This window comes from Rhipicephalus sanguineus, chromosome 3 (genome assembly GCF_013339695.2).
Source record: "Rhipicephalus sanguineus isolate Rsan-2018 chromosome 3, BIME_Rsan_1.4, whole genome shotgun sequence".
Taxonomy (NCBI): Eukaryota; Metazoa; Arthropoda; class Arachnida; order Ixodida; family Ixodidae; genus Rhipicephalus; species Rhipicephalus sanguineus.
Genome location: NC_051178.1, coordinates 47,791,596 through 47,810,027, shown reverse-complemented (window position 1 = coordinate 47,810,027; position 18,432 = coordinate 47,791,596). Strand labels below are relative to the sequence as shown.

General features: G+C 43.3%; 1 protein-coding gene across 1 annotated transcript in view; it reads right to left on the bottom strand.

Annotated features, from left to right (window-relative positions):
• Positions 1 to 14,705, bottom strand: part of LOC119386624 (growth hormone-regulated TBC protein 1) — a 37,436-nt gene extending 22,731 nt beyond the window's left edge. The window contains exons 1-6 of the mRNA XM_049413201.1: positions 14,566 to 14,705; positions 9,044 to 9,213; positions 7,856 to 7,902; positions 5,921 to 6,032; positions 4,310 to 4,428; positions 295 to 459 (exon numbers count right to left, since the gene is read on the bottom strand). Coding sequence (XP_049269158.1) covers positions 295 to 459; positions 4,310 to 4,428; positions 5,921 to 6,032; positions 7,856 to 7,902; positions 9,044 to 9,213; positions 14,566 to 14,627 — 675 coding nt within the window. The 5' untranslated portion in view covers positions 14,628 to 14,705. The remainder of the gene's footprint in view (positions 1 to 294; positions 460 to 4,309; positions 4,429 to 5,920; positions 6,033 to 7,855; positions 7,903 to 9,043; positions 9,214 to 14,565) is intronic.
• Between the last annotated feature and the right edge of the window lie 3,727 nt (positions 14,706 to 18,432).

Below are 18,432 nucleotides of genomic sequence, written 5' to 3'. Positions count from 1 at the left end.
GACGAAGTGTAACACAATGCAACTCGAGCATTACGCCTCTACGTGCACACTCTCGTCTCTCTTCATTAATTAATCGCACACTCATCGGGTGCACCCAAATGCATTCGCATTCCCCATGATCCCCTTCGGGGAGGTGCAGCTTTTTTTAGCTTTAACTTCACATTTTATCCTTCAGACAATGATCACATTATGTGTTTGCCACGAGTTATAAAAACAATAACTGCTCACGATAGCAACATTCCCATTTCTCCCTTAACATCGTCCACGTGGGCCACAGGGTGGAAGAAGTGGCACTTGCCTGACCAGCTCGGCGAGCACCTCGATGTCCGTGAGAAGGCCAGTCATGTGCCGGCCATAGTAGTCGGGCAGCAGCCGTTCGAGCAGGGCACGCAGGAGCCAGAAGGTGGCCTCCTCATCCTCTGTTGCCAGCAGCAACAAACCCGCAATGAAGTTGAGACCCTGCACACCACCACAGCACCCTTCAAGCACTGACAGGCCATGTGACACAGCAACAACATTTTCCCAAACTGCGATTTACAAATCCCAAAGCAGAATGAATGGCACAGAGGTCTACATGCATACAAAGTGCTAAAAAATTTGGAGGAATGTGAGTGTGCCAACCATAGAGGAACCAGCACCAATTTTCACAGCACATCTATTTTTGCAGGGACTGTTCATCAATGTCACGACAATTGCCTTGTTTCACCCTGGTCACTAACAAGCCGCGACAGCCTGAAGGCAAGCCCATCATGAAACAGAATATTTTTAAGCATTATATCTGTGAATGGCCACCACTACTGAGTGGGCATGGTATCCCAAACAACACAGGGCTTCTGAAATGAAAAGTAAGTCACTAGTGATTGTAGAGACTTATCTTTGATTTTCTTTCTTCGTCTTGGTTGCCAATTTCTTTCATGGCATGCAGTAATCAGTAAATCGAAAGGTCTCCTTAAATCTTCTATGATCATCGCAGTACTGCTGCTAATGTCTGCCGGGCTCTCAAGAGAGTACGAGGTCAACGAAAGTTGAAATATGTCTTTTCTCTCGCATTCCTTTAAATTCCATTCCTCTGATCACTTATCTTCCCTTAGAGACAAAATCACGTCCTTTTTGCTAGCAAACGATGGAGCCACCTTTTGTGGAGAACTTATGATTTCTGCAGTGCTGCTGCTTCCCTTGCCTTCTGCATTGCTATAAGGCTGCCTCTCTAGTTCTTCAATCCTTATTTGGAGCTTGGCCTTCATGTGGTGGGTTTCCATCCTGTGATTTCCATCTCGAAGTCTGGGAATGCATAGATGTCACTCTATTAGCTCCAGTGTGACGAGGTCACGTCTGTCTACACCTTTTTGCTTTTGCCTAGGATTCCAGAAGAACACGGCAGTAAGCTTACAAACTCTCTGGTGTGCATCCTAAACAAGTTCACTGCTTTTCTTCGTGAGCTTTTAAGTATATAGGTGCATGATATTCCATAAAACTTGTAGCTGCTGTATGTCCCAATGTTCAACCTGTTCAATTAGGTGTGCCTTAAGAAAGCCATAGCAATGGGCACTAAATAAACATTTCTCGTCACAGTTATGTTCCTGGTGGTTTGTGCATTCAATGGTCCTGCTGGCATAATGTTTGGTACCCCAAGGGCAAGGCCACCAGGACGATCCACAATAAAGGAACTCAGTAAGCTGACCTTGCAAACTTTATAGTGGCCATCATGGAGAACCTGCAGCAGGTTGGCAGGCATACATCTGGTAGTTCCGGGGGCAAAGCCTGTAGAATCACGCTTACACGGTAGATTCATCATCCCGAACACGCAAGCACTGATGCTGATGTCGTCATTTCTGTGCTTGTATACGTTCACATTAGATGCTTTGGTCCCTTCAAGCACTAGGCCTACATGACAAATGTCACCACAGATGTTTATTGCCCTAGCTTTGTGCAAATAGAAGTTGTTGCCAAAGTGAAAACCTGCCGAACAGGCAGATGTACTGCTTGCTGCTCTTAAGGCTGGGCTACCTCTTTTTATCCACGGAGATTCCAGCTTTGCAGAGCTCAAGTCGTCATCTCGATGGGCAAGGTCAGAATGGAGCTAAAGTAGGCGTAAGGGCTCATGCCTCACGGTCCTCCAGGTGGCACCAGCAGTTTGCATCAGTCTACAGATACAGACCAGTCGTTTCTGTCTCGGTCAGCAGCCACAATTGTAGTTCCTGGTTTCGTGGCACCGAATGTAAAGAAGTGAGATTGATATCGTTGGTGCCCCAACCTTCTTCCTTTAAGGGGAGATGCTACTCGAAGACACTTTTTCTTTAATATTCACCCTAGAGCAATGAAACTTGAGCTGCTTTATAGAACTTTTTATGCTGATTTCAAATATATAATTAGTTTTCTTGCAAGTCGCATACTTTTAGTTCTGCGACATGACAAAGTGAAAAACTTAAGCCTTTTGCCCCCCCTCTTTTCAGACCTAAACTTCAATAATTTTTTACAATTGATAGTTCATAATGTTTCAAATAAAGTGTGGAATGCAAATAACTAATTAGGAAGTCCATACAAAATATGTACTAGACGTGAAAAATTTTAACGTGGGAAGTTCATATTTCTCCTACCCTAGTAAAAGTTTACATAACTTTTTTTTATTATATAATAAGAATATTGAAACTTAAACAAGATAATTGCATTTAAGATACTTTGGAAAAAATTTGGGAAAAATTTCATGCAGATCTGAGCACCAGAAGTACCCGAAAAAGGAGGGGCACATTGACAAAAATGACAAAATTTGCGTTTTGAGAAAAACCAGTTTTAAAGTCAAAATTGCATGTTTATTTATCAAAGATGTCATTGAATGCGACTAAATTTGTACACAAGAAAGAGAAATCCTCCTTGTAGTGGCCACTGCCATTAAAATGCGCCAGCACCATAGGTTTGGCCCTCACAGCTCTTTCGAGCTGACTCCTCGACAAGATTTTTTTCTTCAGCGAACGCCGACGAGCCCTTGCTTCTCCTGTTAATTTTTGAGACATTTTTTTCTGGCGTGTGCTGTCCCATGATGTGCCAAGAGCAACCAGATCATGAGGCGGGAGCACGCCAAGCTCTTCCAGAACACGTTCAAAACTGGAGTGTCCTCGATTAAACCAACATGTTCAGTGCTGTCATATCAGCAATCAACGAAGACTCGTCGTCCTGTGATTTTTCTTCGTCTTCGAAGACTCCGATCTTTTTCTGGGAGGCACTCACATATTCGAATGCCGCGGCAAACTCGTCGGACGCATCGGCGTCCACTACGCCTTGCGGCAGCAGACGCTCTTTTCGTGGTTTTAGTGTTCGGCTTTGATTTACGCCGGCGTCCTCGAAATTTGTGCGCCGCGTGAAACTTCACAGGCCGGTGACCGCGCTTCCTACGGCTTTTTTCATCCATAACGGATAAGCACTCGAGAAAAGCGTTGTTCAGCTGCGCTGCTCAATGAGACACGGATCCTGCAAGTAGGCTTCACAGCACACACAGGCGCGCAGCGGCCAATGGCGGCTCCCGATCCGTACCACGTGATTTAAAGCCAGTCGCGGCGCTCGAAAAAGGCGGCAAAAGCGTGCGTCTCTTTATTATTTCTTGCGCTGCAGCAGCGCGGGAAACCGTCGTTATTTGAACAGTGAGGCTCGGCTCTTCGCCTCATGCGGTCGACAATGGCGAGCGGCGGCGCATTATCGGCTGCAAGGTGCTCGAAGATGACACACTTTCGGCCTTTTGACAGCCACCTTGTGCTCTTTAGACGCAATTTTAAAGCGTTTCCAGTTGAGTCTCGGCATTGATTTTTTTTTTCAGAACAGTAGAGGTACTAATCTTAACAAAACAGGTGAAAACAAAAAATCGATAATTATTTAGAAAACTCGCGTTTTTCGACCCGCATCTCCCCTTAACCGAACATGCCCTCATCTGAGTGACGACAGTGTCTGTGCACAGGATGTGATCATTATCCTTCTCTATTTTCCCATTGCCCACACCGTTTCTTTATAACCAACTACAAATTCATCTCCGCAACCGCAAACGATTAACCTCCCCTCCTGGAGAAGATTAGCACTTGTCATTAAGTAAAAGCAGAGCACCAATATAGCCCATCTGGGACAATCCAGCTGCAGTTATCACAAACACACTGTAGACTGCACGTGAATGGTAGACTTTTTTTTGCCTGTTACAACAACGTTCAGGAGCAAGAAATCTTTTGTGTGGACAATTAGTTGCAAGATACTGCATGCCACACATTTTTTCTCGCTGCGATCTCTTCACGATGACAACAAGCTTTATCTCAGTGACACCCCTTCATACCTGGCAGTAGCCGACACCCTGGTTGAAATGTGCGTATGCCACCAGGATGTTGAAGAGAGACTTCTGCTGCTGTCCACCCCCTTGGAAATACACATTGTCCGGAAAAGTCCGGGGCACGTCTGTAAGGAACAAAAACAAATCTTTTCAACGTGTAGCTTTGCATTCCAGAGCACTGCATTTGTTGCAACAACATGATGAATCGATTCCAGCTCCCATTCTGTTGTCAAGCCGTGGGCATCATATAAACAAAAATGAATGCGAGAAGTTCATCTCAATAACCAGCAGTCAGAACAGTCTTTCCCAAAAGAAGAATGCGAAGCCATTTAGCAACTCTGCTGCATCCAGCATTTCGATGCTAAAATGCAGATGAAAACTACCATATTTACTCGTGTATAATCTGCCTTCATGTATAATTTGCACCCCTCCCCCCCAGCATGGAAAACTTCGAAAAAGAAATTATCAAGGCACCCAAAACCAATGTTTCACTACTATAGTACCACAAAGTACTACAAGATGGCACCAGGTAGTTCCTGCCATCCATCACACACCACATCATCATCCCTCTGTGGCATGGCACTTCCACTGCTCCTGTCTTCCATTCTTTTCATGGCAACTTGCCAGCACTATTTGGTCTTTGTTTACAGGTTGAGCCTCTTGTGTTGCATGCTCAGTGTTGCTCTAGCATTGTGTAGCAGGTCGCACGCTTTCAAGCACAAACAAGTGGAAGAGCTTTTCAGGAAGGGCTTTTTAGTTACGGGACTACCAAACACATTGGATGGCACCAAAGATTATCAGCTTCTGGAGCATGCCAATGAGGTAAGCTTTTCCAACAGTGGTGAGAATGCTGATGAGCTGAGCTCATCTGAAAATCATAAGCATAAAATTGGTTATCAATAGTTAAATAAAACGTTTGTGGGAAAGCATGGCTTTAATGCTTCCAGTCAAAACATATTATATCAACTGATATTCTTCGGGGTACAACACACACGGTTTTTCTAGCTTCTGTTGGTGAGTGTTTTTATCATCACTGGCGCTCATCTTGAGAAGCACCAACACTGCACGCAAACGCGGAAGCAGTGCCACGCCTTTTCGCCACACGTTCGTATTCTGTTAACAGTGAGCAAATGAGTGAAAGAACTTGATTTGTGGGACGTCTTGTGTGTTTGCGCTGCTACTTTTTACCTTAGGAATATGTACCAACTAGGCCCAAATGAAATATTACTGAACTTGATTTGGGTCCAGACCAGTTGTTGCACCATTCTAATACAGCAGTTACACTGGTGCAACAGTGTGTTAAGCAGTTACAGTGGTGCAACAGTGTGTTAAATGCCCGACTTGTGTACAACCCATACCCGAGCGATATGTAAAAAAAGTGTGGCTTGCGTATAGGGTACAGTGGTGCACGCAATGAAACACTCTCGTTACTTCAAATGCCTGGCACTTCAGAAATTCTTTTTTCAAACAATCTTGAAGTTGAATAATTAATGAATTTGGCTGCTGTAAACAACAAAACTTCCTGCTCTAAGGGTGAAGTCATAAAACAGTACTTCTATTTTTCACATGCTTACAGTGCACTAAACTTGACTGAACATTATATCATTGCAGACCCACCGATCTGGATCGTCTCGACAAGGTCTGGGCGCCGGCTCTGCTGCAGCAGTGACTGATAGAGGCCTCGCTGCTCAATCTGCATTGCAGCTGCTCCCGACAAGACCATCCACACCTGATGGAAGGCAGAATGTTGGGCCAGTTGAAAGGTACGATGCATACCGAAGAAAATAGCAATGCAAAGGAGAGGACACAAGGTGGGCACTGTCTAACAAATGAATTATAGTAGCAAAACAATAAAAAAAACATCACTTGCATGCACTTGCCATTGGGCAACACTATGGATTGCCCCAGCAAGAAGCCGCAGCTCACAATCTGATGATGAGATAAACAGTGCAGATGCACAGTTACCATGCTGCCTTTCAGTATGAAAAGGTACTACCAACTTTGATATATGTGCTTGAGGCTTTATTGGTCAGCTGCCAGCTTGTAAAAAGATCGCATGCTAGCGACGCCAGCAGGCAGAAAAAAAGTGTTCCACACTCATTGTCATGGCTACGAGTAGCACTGGCTAACACTTAGCGATGCAGAACTATCGATGGTACTATCAATACTATCGATAGCTGAGTCACTATCGAACTATCGATAGTAAAAGATACTATCGATAGTATAAAATCAACAGCGTGAACTCATTGCAGCATAAACTTGGTTCCCCGCGCACATGGTACATAGTGGAGCCGGAGGAGCAGGCTGAAAGGGCAAGTGAGTTGACATGCTTGTGTTCTTCACCAGAGTGCTTCGCTGACATGATCATAAAGTCAAACTGTTCAGCTATAGCGGAAAGGAAGCCGTTACATGGGGTGGAACTGCGCAGCTTCAGATTTATATTGCATTTTATGGTTTCAAAATTTAAAAAAAAAATATCAAGAACAAAGTTTGTTAATTGTAAGGTGTAACTGGTTGCTTTAGAATCTGAATTTATTGATGGACATATTCCGCCATTTTTGCTGCGGATATAATTTATTTATCTCGCCAAAAATTGCACATAAATTAAACGAAGCTGATAGCAGGTTATCGCAAACATTTTGGCAATATGGCCAGCCAGCAACAGCATCATTATTTGCACCACTATGGATAGTTTGTCACGTGATTGTGAGGGTGAAGAATGCTGCATGCAGAAAGAATTGGGAAATATGAAGCTCTTTATTTAGGCGAACTTGTGCTTATAAAATCAAAACCCGAAATACAAGCGATGCATGCTGCGCACTGACAGCGGCGAGAACAGTCGCCGGCCGTCGAGTAATCTGATAATTGGTGGAACGCTTTGTCTTTTATACATCAGTCATCGAACTTTCCAGCGTTATTGCTGGTGCTCGCGTAAGCTCTCGAATAAACTTGACTATTCGTGTCCGGCGCGTAATCTTAACAAAATGATCTCAAACAATCGCGAAGCTTCTCGAACACTGCGGCGCGGTCTGCGTCAAATGCTGCGACCAGTCTTTGTGGGTGAAACCCGAATACATCAAAACAAAGCAATAAACACGTGTGGCAGTAATATCGCTAGTAATATTAGCGATGGTGCTACTGATTGCACTAGTGATAGTTTGTCGATAGTAGTACTATCGATAGTTTGTTTACACTATCGATAGTACTAGTGAAGCATCGGACGCGTTATCCCAAGGTTGTAGCTTCAGTCCCTACCAGCGGCAACTTTCCTTTTTGTCTGCTTCAATTCCTTTTCATTTATATCATAATTACTACACTACAGTAACAAGACTACAAGCAATGTCCATCTCCCTTGGCTTCATTGGGTTGTGTCTAACAAAGAAAACAAGTCCTTGATCCATTCTCCTTCTTTCATTGATGATCATTTTAGTGAGATTAAAGAAAAGCTTGCTATCAAACTTCACACCTACCTCTACTAAAAGTGCTCAAGCAACCACACACACTCCTTGGAAATGCGCAAGAGTAAGAAATGGGGCAAAGGTTGAACATTACCTGTTTCCTGTGCTCTCGGGGAACACCTTTCCTCACATACCGCTTCACTGTAAGGCAACGAATAACTGCTGTCAAGTTGCTGCTAGCGCCATTACATCAAGGCATTAGCAATGCTGTCCTAGCACCATACCCGACAACCTGTGAGTAGCTATAATTCAGCAAAAATGCCTGGAGAATGACAGGAAGGGGAAAGGTAGCATGGACACACATTCTATTCGGTTGGATACACACTTTATCACCAATGATTCATCTTGAGACACTGCACACAAGCAGCAGCAGTGTTAAAGCAGCATACACTGTAAACACAGTTATCAGACATATTAACCTTATCGATGAATTTGGTACTGCTCACATTGCCTGCTTCAAGAATCTGCCCTAACAAACTTGATCAAAGAGAATACCCCTCTTTTATAAGCTGCCTTGCACCGCAACAAGAAGGCAATGCAGGTAAGATTTCAATTTCTTTTTTGCATGCATTTTTTTTTGCAAATTTACACTTCCCCATATCTTCCAATATCTTAAAATTTCACTGTATCATTATCTCTTTATATAGCCCTTAAACACATAGAGCTGTAGCGATAGAATGCAATGTTCCTTTCTTTTATTGCTCTCATTTTTCTCACCCCTTCGGTGCAAATTGTGATGGATCATCTGTAAATATGCCACGTTTATACAACTTTATTCCAAGGCATTTGATATTCTATTACAATAAAAAGACACAGGGCTGAGTAATGAATCGATTTGTGCATTTTCAAGTAAATAATCATAAGTAGAATGTCATTAAATATGGTTATTCTTAAGTCAGTGATCTTCTATTTCTGCGTAAGTAGAATAAAATTTCAGGCTCAAAATGCATGAGCAATTTGTTATTAGTTATGTTCAATTCAAACAAGCAAGAATATACTTTTGACGTAGCTACCTGAATGCCACACCAAACGATTCGTCAAACACGAAGCGCATTCAGCAAAGTAATCATATGCAGCAATACACAGAGCACAGTAGCTAAATGAAGACATACTGAACATGCTGGAGGTTCAATTAATCAAAAAATAAGTTTATCTTGCTCTTTCTTGCCCATCAGTTGAAAGAACTGGCAAGAGCAAGTTGCGTCCACAAGTGTGGACACAGCACCCTGAAGAGGTTAGTAGAGCAGAGCACAAGCACATCACGCATACAAAGCACACGCACGCTTGGCACTGCCGTGACGGAGGTTAGGGTAGGCAGCAGGCCTGGCGTTTGACAGGAGCCGGTCCCACTTGTGAAGGCGCCGTGCCAGCACCGCCCGGTAGCCACGCCAGAACGTTTCGTGGACCTCATGATCAAAGCCTTCTGGCCACTCAAAGCCATAGGGGCCCACCCTGCAAGAAGGATACCACAAGTCACTCCGGTGAACTGCCCTCCTAGCAGAGAGCACCGCCACAATCCAAAATCAAATAGCACCCCTTGGTGACCGAAGGCACCACAGGCTTGCTAGTGCCATGTGCATTTATCGCACGCTACGCAGTCATGTGCGTATATGTGCAGAACAACAAAGCTGCATGTCTTGTGGCCTATACATACAGCATGAAATTCAATGGCACAACGTACGTGTTCATTTAATGCAGTACATATTTTAATCCCAAGGCACACGTCCACAGCACAAGAAAATTTGAACATTTTCATTGGTGCCGTGTACTCCAACCTTTTGATCACGAGGTACTTACTGTAATAAAATGGCTAATGTATGTGCATTTTATACAGTATAATGCATAAGCACAGCATGTATTTGAAAACAATGCATTAACATCAATATAAGTATACTTTATGCATTTAACTCATGCTATATCTAACAATTGCAAAGTCAATGACAGTTTTAAATTTTGAACCAGCATAGCATACGTATCATCAGTCATTACCATCAGGACAACTAGGTATTAGTTTAAGTTGCAACACATTACTAGGGTATTTCTCCTTCCTGCTCCACTTTAAAATCACATGTTCGACTTATCTCTACAAGCTGCACACTGCACACAATAGTGTAAACGTGCTTTGAAATAAAAATCGCATATCTTTAAAGAGTCAATGAACAATCCACACCCATACATTTTATTAATTTGTTATCTCATAGAATGTTTTCAGAACCCTTAAATGAACATCATCAAGTGGTCAAAGTGCATCTGCCAATAGCTTCAAAAATGTATGATGAAAATTAATTCTTTGATATGACAATATTCTACCTATGTATATGCACAAAATATTATATATGGCTAAAAGGCCACATCTCTTGTGGTCCTCTGTCACAGGGCTTTGTGCAGGAGCTTTCACATCTTCAGCCATATTATTGATTGAATTATTAACGCCCTTGAAGTGACAGCAGCACGAAGACAGTTTCAGCTTATTAAAATCTCTCTGTGTAGTCTGCTAGCTTGCTAGTGAGCTCAATTAACAGAAGGACTGCACCAAATGCCAGTAACAACTGTGCTATATTTCCCAGGACATTTTTTTTTTCAACTGCAAAGATTTGTTTGTTGGGAGATCCCACGCATTCACTTTGAATGCCTTGTGCTACTCTCAGAAGAGCACCCTAGACTTTTTAAGTTTAAAACAGCGTGGAAGGCAAGACAGAATGTGAGACGTTATTCCGGTTTCATTCACAGTTCTCCGAGTCCCCTAATTTATGGCATAGTTGCCCCATTGTAAAGATAACGGCGTGTAACTTCCGAGGCTGTATCTATGCCGACAGCATATTGTGATAAAGTAAGCTGAATGAAGCACTGTGGATGCATGTTATCCAGTTCACTACAACTACAGTGCAATGAAGGACAGAGGGTCTATTTAAGCAAGTGAGTGTGGCGGAAGTCTATAGCCAAATGACCACACTTTCAAAAGTGCATTACAAAGTTACGTCGGTACGTTTCTAAATCTGCAAACGTGGTGCTGATCAAGTTGAACGGCTCAAAGATCACATTTTGACAATTGATGTGAACACTTTCACACAGATACATGTCGACAAGACTGGTGGAAGGAAACATATGTGAAACCAAACTGCGTTACTGACGGCCTGTCACAGCTTCGTAGTTCGAGAAACAACAGTGTTCGTCAGTTCGTACGCACAACAGCTTTTGTCGAAATGTGAGCGTAATCTAGAAATAAATGGATCTATAGATAGCTTGCACTTGACGTCATGGACGCAGCCTCTGAGTGTACTGGTTCTCCACGATGGTGGTTTTGATGACAAACAAACTGCGTCAATGTGAAAACGAAAGAACCTGCATGTGATGTTTTGATAGCATTAATGTGACGTCACAAACACCGCGTCTCCACATGCTGGTGCTCCAACATGGTGGTTTCAGTGACGACAATGCAAGCCATCTATAGTCATAAGTGTTAGGGTTTCATGTCGCAAAGCTACGATATGATTATGAGGAATGCCATAGTGGAGGGCTCTGGAAATTTTGACCACCTAGGCATTTTTTTTATAATACTGTTTGCTTTTCCCGACTGTATCACACACACAATGTACACAATGTACAGATTACTTTCATAAGGTTAACTCGACCTATTAACAGTTTCAATACGACATTTAGACACAGAGATATTGTCCTCATTTTATCCTTGCACGGTCAAGTCTGAACCAACACAAATGAAAGAAACAAAGTTAGCCATATGTAACATGTAAGCAAGTTGGCCACAAACATGTGAGTAAAGGAGTAAAGATACGTATTCTGTAAAAGTTACGAGGTACAAATTTTGAGGCATTGCATGAAATGCTGACTCTGTAAATAAATTTTCAGGTTCCCAATGCAGGAACAACGGACAGGTGTTCACTGCACAGGCACATTATCTAATAGTCTACATATATAATATTGCTCCTCAGTTGTATGTAGCGTAGCCTTTACTGTGCTACATAGCGATTCACTGTTGAACTGCAGTGCACACAAAAGATGAACGTAAACAATGCTTGTTCATTAACTTCAGCTTCATCCTGTGCGTACACTACAGTTTAACTATGAATTATTGCCAATTTGCCTGACATGAAAACAATGGTACGAGACCTCCCGCTCTGACAAACGCTTAAATATGTATCATTGTCTATGACACGTTAGTTAAAATGAATCATTATCAATTAGCTCAACATAGCTTACAGGTGCAGCATTGTCTATGACAGCTCAGTTTAACAATTAATCATTGCCGATTCACCCAGTTTTCCATTCTATGCATGCGCTGACACCAGGGGGTAATAAGTAACCCTGCATTGCAACATCAGAATGTGTGTGGTGTCAGCTATTGAATGCAAACACAGACCATTACAAGATGGTGCGTCCAATGAACAAAGATAAATATTGACAGAAACTTCAAGGGTACAAAGTGTATATTTAAAATGCAAGAGAAGTTCAAAAAGCCTGTTACCTGACAAAGAAATTAGGACGAAATCTATGCTTTTGTTATGTATCAAGGACAATGGCTTTTTATCATGTCACTGTATTTACTGCCATAATATTGGCACAACGTTCTCATTTATGCAGTCACTAGAATGGGTGCTCAGAAGCCATCCTCATGGAACTTAGAAGCTTTCAATCACTGCGATTATAGCACCTTCAAAGTGCAACACACACTAAAAGAGCAGGGTTCATTGTCAAGTATCATAAATATTTTGATGACACTTTGACTTCAAAATCTTGCAAGCAAGATTTTCAGACTTGCACCTCTCTGTGATAAAATGAAGGTTGCACAAACCTAGAGAAATGATGGCGCCCAGTCTGCGCTTATTCTGCTCTGCACTGCGTTCATTTAATCATGGAAACAGACCAACAAGCCCAAACAGAACTTTCTGTTCTAACTCCCATGAACATGCAGAGCGAGCTACCTCATGCTGTCCAGATAAGACAAAATGCTGCATCAACTTTTGAAACACTCATCATCATTTGATTGAGCCCATTTATGAGGATAGACATTTCTTATTTAGCAGCCTTTGCAAATGAGATAGTGGCTTCAGTCAATGCTCTATTCATGTCTTTGTTCACAGAGTCATTATGCGGTGTGCATCTGTCCTGCCTGAAATAAGCAAGCGACACTCTAGCAATTAAAAAGTTCTCAAGAGACACAGACATGCATTTGCCTACGTTTTTTTATGCATTTTGCCTACGTTTTCAGTATGTGCAACTTAACTTGCCTGGTTCAACACCCTTACTGCAATTCTAAGTGGCTTTCAAGGTAGATCCTTCATTGATTGCTTGATACTTAGCACACTAAGGTGACAGGGAGCTAGGGTCTTCAGTGACGTTGTAATGGAGGTCTTTAAATAAATGCATGGCAGTCAAGGTATTAAGCTTTTAATTATTACTTTGTTGTTCCTAATTACACAGCTGCCTTTCTCTTTTTGCACAAGCTTACTATCCTCCTCCCCCATTGGGAGAGTGAACTAGGTGCACATAAAAGACTCTGCTAAGGAAAGCAGTGGCTGCTCTGATAACATTGGCTCCAATGGCAGTCCTTGTTCACTGACTTACTTTTACCACCAAGGGTTGCTTTACCACCATACATGTATCCTTTGTCTCCCCTCCAACGTGGGCAGCGCAAGCGTGAGCGAGACACGAGCAATTGAGCTACTGCTGCATGTGGTCAGTTGTTTTAGTTAAAGTGAGGAATCATTCAAATCGCACAAATGAGCAGACACTGACTGATGTAATGCTATTGTAAAATTGACCTACAACACCATTATTCCCTGCATTTATTGACACGCTGCTCTGTTTATCATTTAAGCTTTACGAAATTAAGTGCTGCAATAGGTCTTTCTTTGGCGCACTGTGTTGTACTGTGGCTCTCATATCGCGTTTGGCTAATGCTCTTACGCACATAATACGAGATGCGCGACCTCATTAAACAACAGCGCGCACCTCTTTTGCCCTTCGAAACCCTGTTTAAGTGAGGCATCGAAATTACTTTTGAAAATGAAATAGAAAGACGGCGGTTTTTTTTTTTTTTTTTAGATCAACGCTGCCTTCATGAACGATGCATACGGCAAACGAAGCCACGACGTTGTACATGTGTTAGGTCTCCTTGCGACGCATGTCTGCAGAGTGTGTGCAAGACGCGCTTAGGAAATCACTGTACCAGAACATGCGCTGATCGAATTATGATACGGAGTGACGGCGTCCGCAATCTAAAAGGATGAGCGTGCGCCAACGTCGAAACCGTTTTGTTTGCTTGTTTCTTTTATGCACACTGTGGCTGTTGAACGAGCGCACGCGCTTCGATGCGTCGCTTTTTCTGGCACGTTCAGCAAACCGTGCAAGAAAAGAGCACGCTGTCGCTCGACGCCCCAAGGGGCGTCATCGTCTCCAGTTTCGCGGCGCCGCGCGCCAGAAAGAGAGCGAGGCACATGCACCCTCGAAACTGTCCTCGACAGCGTGCAAGCACTCGAGCGTTCGCCTTGCTTTTGCATGATCAACGAGCAAGCTATGCACATTTAAACGCGATCGGCCGACACGCGCTTCGCGGGACGCACTAGGCAAAACCCGCGGCCACCCTATGCGGCGGTGGACTTTCACAGAAAGAGAATAAGGAAATCGCCAACCGAGAGGTTTGGAATTTCCACAGTACAAAACAACACCTCGAGCAGCACAACACATATCACTGCTTGCGAAGTCCCGGCCGTCCCCTTCAATTCGCATCGCGATGTTTACAAAAACCGTCGAAGCCGCTATGGGAGTAGATGGATGATGACTTACCTAGCGCGCTGTTCGTTCTCTGCAGACATCGATGATCCATCAGCGTCGGTGACAACAGCCATGCCATGCTCTTGGAAGCACACCTACCATGCAGACGAACCATGCGAGCGAACCCAACAAACACATGCACACGCACACTTGATACTGTGCCGCCGCTCTTGTGACGCCAGGTGACGCCAGAAATGCACTTTCGGAATTAGGTTATATTGCTCAAAAAGATATTGTGTTTGTGTGTGATGATTACGTAAGTTTTAGACAATTATTCATGCCATCGAGCGCAATTACGGCAAGTGCTTCGCTTTGCGTGCCAAGCTTGCCGACCGACCAAATCCTATACTAGCAACACTGTACCAACTTGCGCGGGAGAATGTGAACTCAAGTGCTGGATTGATTACTATGACTAGCGTTAACTGCTATGGTTAGAGCTAACGTAACTCCCACACTCCCCAAGAGGGTTAAGATTATCTAGTTCTTGGGCCATCAGGTACTGGCCGGGTGGAATTCCGCTGCACATGCGCTGTCCCGCGAATCACTTTACACGGTGTCCCACTCTGCCGCCCGCTCCTTCGGTAGGAGATTTCTCTCTCTCTCTCTTTTCTTTCTTTTTTTTTTAAGGTAGCGCAGGCTAAGGACAATGGCAAAAGAAAGGCACACTCGACACAACACAGCGCTAAGTTTGAACAACTTATTTATTATTCGCTGATCCCGCAAGTATGCGTCATACGTACGTCACGTGTGCATAGCTCTAACAACCATAAACTGCAAACTACGCGCATACATAGCAGAGACATGACAAAACAATATCATTGACCACGTGTAAGCGCATTTATCCAAGTTACTAAACAAAATGCAGTTTGTCGCGAACACAACGTGGCGTTTTTTTTTTTTTTTTTTTTTCTAAAAGAGCCAAATGCATGCACTTTTTTGCTACTGCCAATATCGTCGGGCCTGCTCCAACAGTTTCTTGCCAGTATGTTAAATACCTCAAATCTATATTGTGGCTAAAATCTATATAGCACTATCGCCGGTATTCAGGAGTAAACTTTGTATTTGGCTCTTATAGATTGGAACATTTCATTGGGGCTTGAAATAGCTCGTAAAAGAAGTCTAAAAAATTATAGCAATATTTTGCGATAAAATTAACATGATCCTTGTGCTTCCGTCGGTGCCGTCCTTCGTCGCATGGACGTAATGACGATGACTAGACTTGAAGAGCGAGTGGTGCTTTGTGGCAAAAGACGCACTATTCTGGATTGTCGGCAGCGTTTCCTTGTTCTTGGCATCTATTGGAGGCATTGCTTGCTTGCTTGCTTGTTCCTTGCATTTGGCTCACACCCACACCGGGGGATTGGCCAAGAAGCCGGCGGTTACAGTCAATTGGAACATTGGGTTAAAAAAGAAAATCAGGGAAAGGGAAGTAGAATAAGATGATTCTCGTGATACGAGAAAATGAAATAACGAAATAAATAAGATTTTGTTTTCGGGGAAAGGGGATGAGAAACAATAAATTGATAAACAAAGGATTAGCAAGGTAATCTCATCGTGTCAATCAGGAATTCGCAGAGGGCCCCGCAGACGTTCCTTTTACTGAATTCCAATGAAGCAGCCCCAAAGGAGAGGATATTTAGAGTACTTAGTGGTATTCCTAATTTTTTAAATAAAATTTCAAAGCATTTTTTTTCCTTTGGTTTTTAAAACGGTGGCATCTTAGTAGATAATGGTCGATATTTTTGGGTTCGTTACAGTTGGGACACAAAGGGAATGGGACCAGACCAGACCTGTATAAGTAGAAATTAAGCGGTGGAATACGACATCTTAATTTAGTGGCATTGAAAATTGCTCCAGCTCTTCTTCTTCTTCTGAGCTCGTTTTATGCCGTGCCGTTTCGGATCACTTCTTCTTCGAGGAATAGATCGGTGCCCAATATCTTCATTTCATATATCCTTTATTTCAAATATACCGCCTTGGAGCACAAGAACGGCATGATACTGTAGCGCTAAACTCGAAAAGAAACACTACGAGCCAAAAAAGATGCTGTAAATTCGGCCTCTTACTCTTTATATTCGAGTCTTGCCCTACAACATCATGTCCTTCAGTAAGTGCCAACTCGCCCTAAAAAAACTAATTGTGGAACGTAAACACGATAGCAAAACAACGAGGACACAAAAGTAACAGATTGGATGAGACCATGTTGGTTGTTTTGGTCACAATTGTTGACCCAGCGCTGGCTTAATGAATATGGCTCAGTTTGATTGAAACAGATGCAGCATATTGGCTCATTTTTGATAGAAACTGCCTTTTTGAGTTCACGTTACAATCAGGAATTGCCCCATTTTAATTCCAACTGTTTTAGAAGTTAAAGATACTTAGGCGCGCTTTACGCTCCCGTGAAATTTGGCAGTTTCGGTTTCTGCATTCGGCTTTCTTTGAAAAAAAAAAAAACGCCACACATGTAATCGAGTTCTTTATACAACACAACTAATGGATATACACACGCATGCGTTCCCAAAAGTTGAAATTCTGCTGGCCTCCATTATCAACCGCGTCATTTTGCAACTACATCTACTTTAAATCTAGGCTTGCACTTTAATCTTTGGCAATGAAGGGCAAGAAAACTGTCAGGAGCAACATTACTTTGTTATTATGCTCTTTCCACAAGTAGAATCCGGTAGACAACACGCACGTTACTTTCAACAAATTTGTTCTGATGCTTCTTTTTGCACACGGTCTCTGTTGTCCTATCTAGTCTTGTGCTCCTATAGCAACGCTCACCTTGCCGCCAAAAAATATATTTTTTAAGTGATTTAATTTCTTGTACTTCTTGCTTTCTTTTAAATGAGTTCTCCATGTATAAACTTGTTATGTATAATTAAATACCTTATAAAAAGGTTTTTTCTGGACTTATTGTTTTGGGCTGTGGCCATAGTCGTGCACACGTGGGGGCAGGGGGGTGGCGCGCCCCGGCCCCGCCTAGTCACTTAAGAGGGGGGCGGGCACAAAGTCTGCCCCAGTGGCGTAGCCAGGGGGGGGGGGGGGCGCACCAGGCCCGTGTCCCCCTCCCCGAAATTTTTTTCTTCCATGGTATACAGAGCACAAAATGACACTCGAGCACACTGACCTGCCCGGACTACGTCGGATCAAGGGCATGGCCCTTCTGAAAAAAATTTCTGCCTACGCAACTGGTCTGCCCCATACATCGACTTAGTAGGGAGGGGTGACGGTGCTGCGATGAACCTTCGCCCCCCCCCCCCCCCCTGATGGGGAACCCTGCGCACGCCTATGAGGTTAGGAATGCCGCCACTAACTGGAATGGCGGCTCTTGTATCAACATGCCTGTGCGCCCATAAAAGCTGAAAAAAAAACCCCTCCCAAACAAGCGCGTAATAAAGCTGTCATACGCCGTAATGTCCCCGATTTTTCCTTCCTCTTACCGTAACTGGCGGTATACGTTTCGTGTAAATATACTATTCGATATTTGATATTTTTGGCCACTATTCGGCACTATTCGAATTCGATTCGAGATGAAATTTCACTATTTGCACACTCCTAGTATAGTACGTTTTCTTGTCTGCGTCTACTCATAGCTGGGCTGTACGTATTCCAAGGTCACTTGAAACAAAACGCGACAACGGTAATGCCAAAGCAGGTGTCAGACATGCAGTGGTCAGCGTGAGCGGATGCAACAAGGGCCCTCCTGGCAGGTTCTAAAGAAATCAAAGCCCCCTTGATGGTCATGATGAATGACTGGAAATGAAGCATAAGGCTAATGCTTTGCTGAAGGCAATGATGACGTTGAAAACCACGCTGATGACAGAGTTTTGGGATGGAGTTTTGCAGCACTTCAACGCCACCAGCAAGGCACTTCAT